The sequence below is a fragment of the Theropithecus gelada genome, chromosome 2, assembly GCF_003255815.1.
Source record: "Theropithecus gelada isolate Dixy chromosome 2, Tgel_1.0, whole genome shotgun sequence".
NCBI classification, from domain to species: Eukaryota; Metazoa; Chordata; class Mammalia; order Primates; family Cercopithecidae; genus Theropithecus; species Theropithecus gelada.
This window is the reverse complement of record NC_037669.1, coordinates 149,390,224-149,393,082: the sequence shown is the minus strand read 5'-3', so window position 1 is coordinate 149,393,082 and position 2,859 is coordinate 149,390,224. Positions and strand designations below refer to the sequence as shown.

Below are 2,859 nucleotides of genomic sequence, written 5' to 3'. Positions count from 1 at the left end.
AAAAAAAAAAAAAAAAAAATGGCTGTCTCTAAATCCAGCTTACCTTGACTCAGCATCATCTATGTTATTACTAATCAGCATGGACTTTCTATTGGCCCTTGGCTGCTATTTAGATTCCCACCCCCGCCCTCCCCCCATTAATTCTCTATTCTTACACTGCCTTTAGAGGTGGTTTCAACCCAGGAACATTAAGTGGGCTTTTTAAATTTTTTTCTTTTTCCTTTCCTAATGGGCATAGAGTAGTCAAAGCACTATCTTTGATCTTCTATTTCCCACTGGGAATTTATGAAGGCACGAGCAACAAAAAACCTCTAAAGGTCATTACCACAGGCCTTTGACTGAAAACAGCTTTAATTATGAATCTATAAAACTCAACTGAGTCACACTGGGCTTTCAAAAACACATTTGCTTTGAGAATTTATTCCTTCAAGCATTACCTTGTGCCCTTTTTAATCACTAATGCAGGACACGACTAGATCTATTATATTTACCCCAATAGTTGGGGTAAATCCAACATTTCACTATTTCAGGCATTTGCCTCTTACTCAAATCCTACCACCAGAGGAAAAAGGCAGCAGCCTCCCACTGTTTCCAACACCCACTTCCAGGAGAATACCTTTTTAAAAAATGCTTACTGTGATTTTCCAAGTACATTTGCTATTTGGAGGGTACACTCCAGGAAAACCTTCACTGCCAATAAATCCAGACTCTCCAGTAAGAATGCCACCACATGTGAAAACAGGTCTGGGAACATAAAAGAAGAAAAGATAATGTAATTTGAAACATCGTCTAACAATCTGATGTTACCTTCAGAAAGGTGTAGCCTATTAATATAAATAAAAGTTAATGTTGATTAATCAATTCTCGCACCATAATGGGATCCGAAAGCTTGCTAGCTCTTAGAATATTTAAATTGCAGCCTGATAAAGCATTCTGTCCAGCTGCCATCTGTCTCCATCATAGTAACACAAGATTTTATATATCTAACCAAGTCCTCGGCATTGTGGCAAAGTCTTGTAGGAAAATGGTAAATACATCAATTTAACTGGGGGGAGTGGGAAAGAAGGTAAGAGCCAAGCTGAATGAAGAACATGGTTTTAAAGAAAGATAGGCAAGCAATTGGTTAATATAAAAAAGTTTGCCGTTCCCATATTTGGAGATGCCCAGTTCCCCTCCCCCTTTCTGAATATTACTGGCCATTGGCAGCGCTTCCCATCGAAAAGGAGGCTGATATTAACGAAGGCTGAAGAGGCGATGCCAACGTTGGCCACCGGGCAGGTCCCACAGCCCAGCTCCTGGGGCCGTCTCGAGGTTGGCGAAGAGTTAACTTTCCAGAGCGGCTCCCTAGGCGCCGCGCCGCTAGGGTTGTTCCCTAGTTTAGGTCTCTGGGCAAAGCCTCTCCGCGAAGAAAAAAAAAAAAAACAGCGGTAAACCAAAATCCACATATTTGGGCCCCAGTGCTTCCCTCCGCCCCCAGAGACACGGGGAGAGGGGAGACACAAGTCAGATTAAGCCCCGCCACGTGGTGGCCAAGCCAGCTGCAGGGCCATCAGGCAGGCCGGGCCGAAGACCCGGGAGGGAGCCCCGCGAGCAGGGATGGGTCCCCAGGTCCGGGGCTCAGCCCACGCGCAGGGGTGGCGGACGCCTGCACCGCTCGGGGAGCGCAGGGTCGCGCGCTGGGTCACCCAGGCGCGCCCAAGTGGGTTGAGTAAAGCAGCCGGCGAGGTTGCAGAGGTGGAGGAAGGGAGGGGAGAGAGAGGGAGCCCGGGCGGGGGTCGCGTTACCTCTCTGGGGACTGCTGCCGCGAGAGCTGGGTGGCGGCGGCCAGCAGCAGGCAGAGTGGCGCCCAGGCGTTCGCGCCCCTCATGGCAGCGTAGACGCTCGGGGTTTGCACCCCACGGCGCGCGCGCCGGCACACACGCCCCTCCGCACCCACCGCGCTCACACTGGCAGCAGTGCTGGCTCACACCGGCGCTCGGCGGCCCGCGCGCTCCCTCTCACTCGCGCACCGCCGTGGGGCGGCCCAGGTAGCCGAGGGTTCCGCGGCCCGCGGGGCGGAGGCGCTTTTAAAGGCGATTACGGTGCCGTCTGACTCGACGCTTAATTTCCCCTGAGGAGCTGCTCTGGCAGCCACAGGCCACTGCTGAATATCCCGTTTGTTCTCTGGCGGCAGGAGGGGCGGCTCCGAGGCCAGAGCCGCCCCCTCTCGTGGGGAGGGCGGGCGTCTCCTCCCGGCACCCCGGGATCAACGGGTCCTCTCGCGTCCAGCCCTCAGGGATCCCGGGGAGAAGAGGAACCCCTTGCGGAGTGGCACCCCAGCGGCCCTGGCCCGGACGCCCACAGACGATTCTCAGGGAGAACTTCGGGTTTTGCTTTGGGGAATGTTTCTCCCAGTTGCTTTTAAATAAAAAGTAATAGCACTTGCTGGCTGCTGGAAAGCCTGGGGGTCCTTCTTTGTCTCCTTCAAAACCCAGATCCAAGGAAAGAAAGGGAGAAAAAGAGGGATTTTATCGTATTTTAACTTCTGTGCTTATTCTCTCTCTCTGTAGGTTCTTTTCCTTTTACTGGTGAGACAATGACAAGGAAGATAGTCTCTGTGCGGGCATTTAAACGGGTTCTCAGACGAGCGATTTCTGTGTGAACTGTCATTAAATGTCAAATAATGAGGACGGAACCAAATGAGCAAATCTTACCATCTCATGTCATGTTCTGAAAATGGTGTTTCTCTGCTGGCATATCTCTGTTCTTAGACCTTTCCAACATCTTTCTGTGGTATTAACGGGTTAAAATTTATGGAGAATTTGTTTTTCTTAGACGAACAATTCTAGCCTTGTGGAATCAATACTTTTACTTAATTAC

The 2,859-nt window shown here is 50.6% G+C and overlaps 1 protein-coding gene across 1 annotated transcript in view; it reads right to left on the bottom strand.

Moving 5' to 3' along the window:
- PCOLCE2 (procollagen C-endopeptidase enhancer 2) overlaps window positions 1-2,199 on the bottom strand; it is a 76,373-nt gene extending 74,174 nt beyond the window's left edge. The window contains exons 1-2 of the mRNA XM_025377320.1: window positions 1,785-2,199; window positions 636-744 (exon numbers count right to left, since the gene is read on the bottom strand). Coding sequence (XP_025233105.1) covers window positions 636-744; window positions 1,785-1,867 — 192 coding nt within the window. The 5' untranslated portion in view covers window positions 1,868-2,199. The remainder of the gene's footprint in view (window positions 1-635; window positions 745-1,784) is intronic.
- Between the last annotated feature and the right edge of the window lie 660 nt (window positions 2,200-2,859).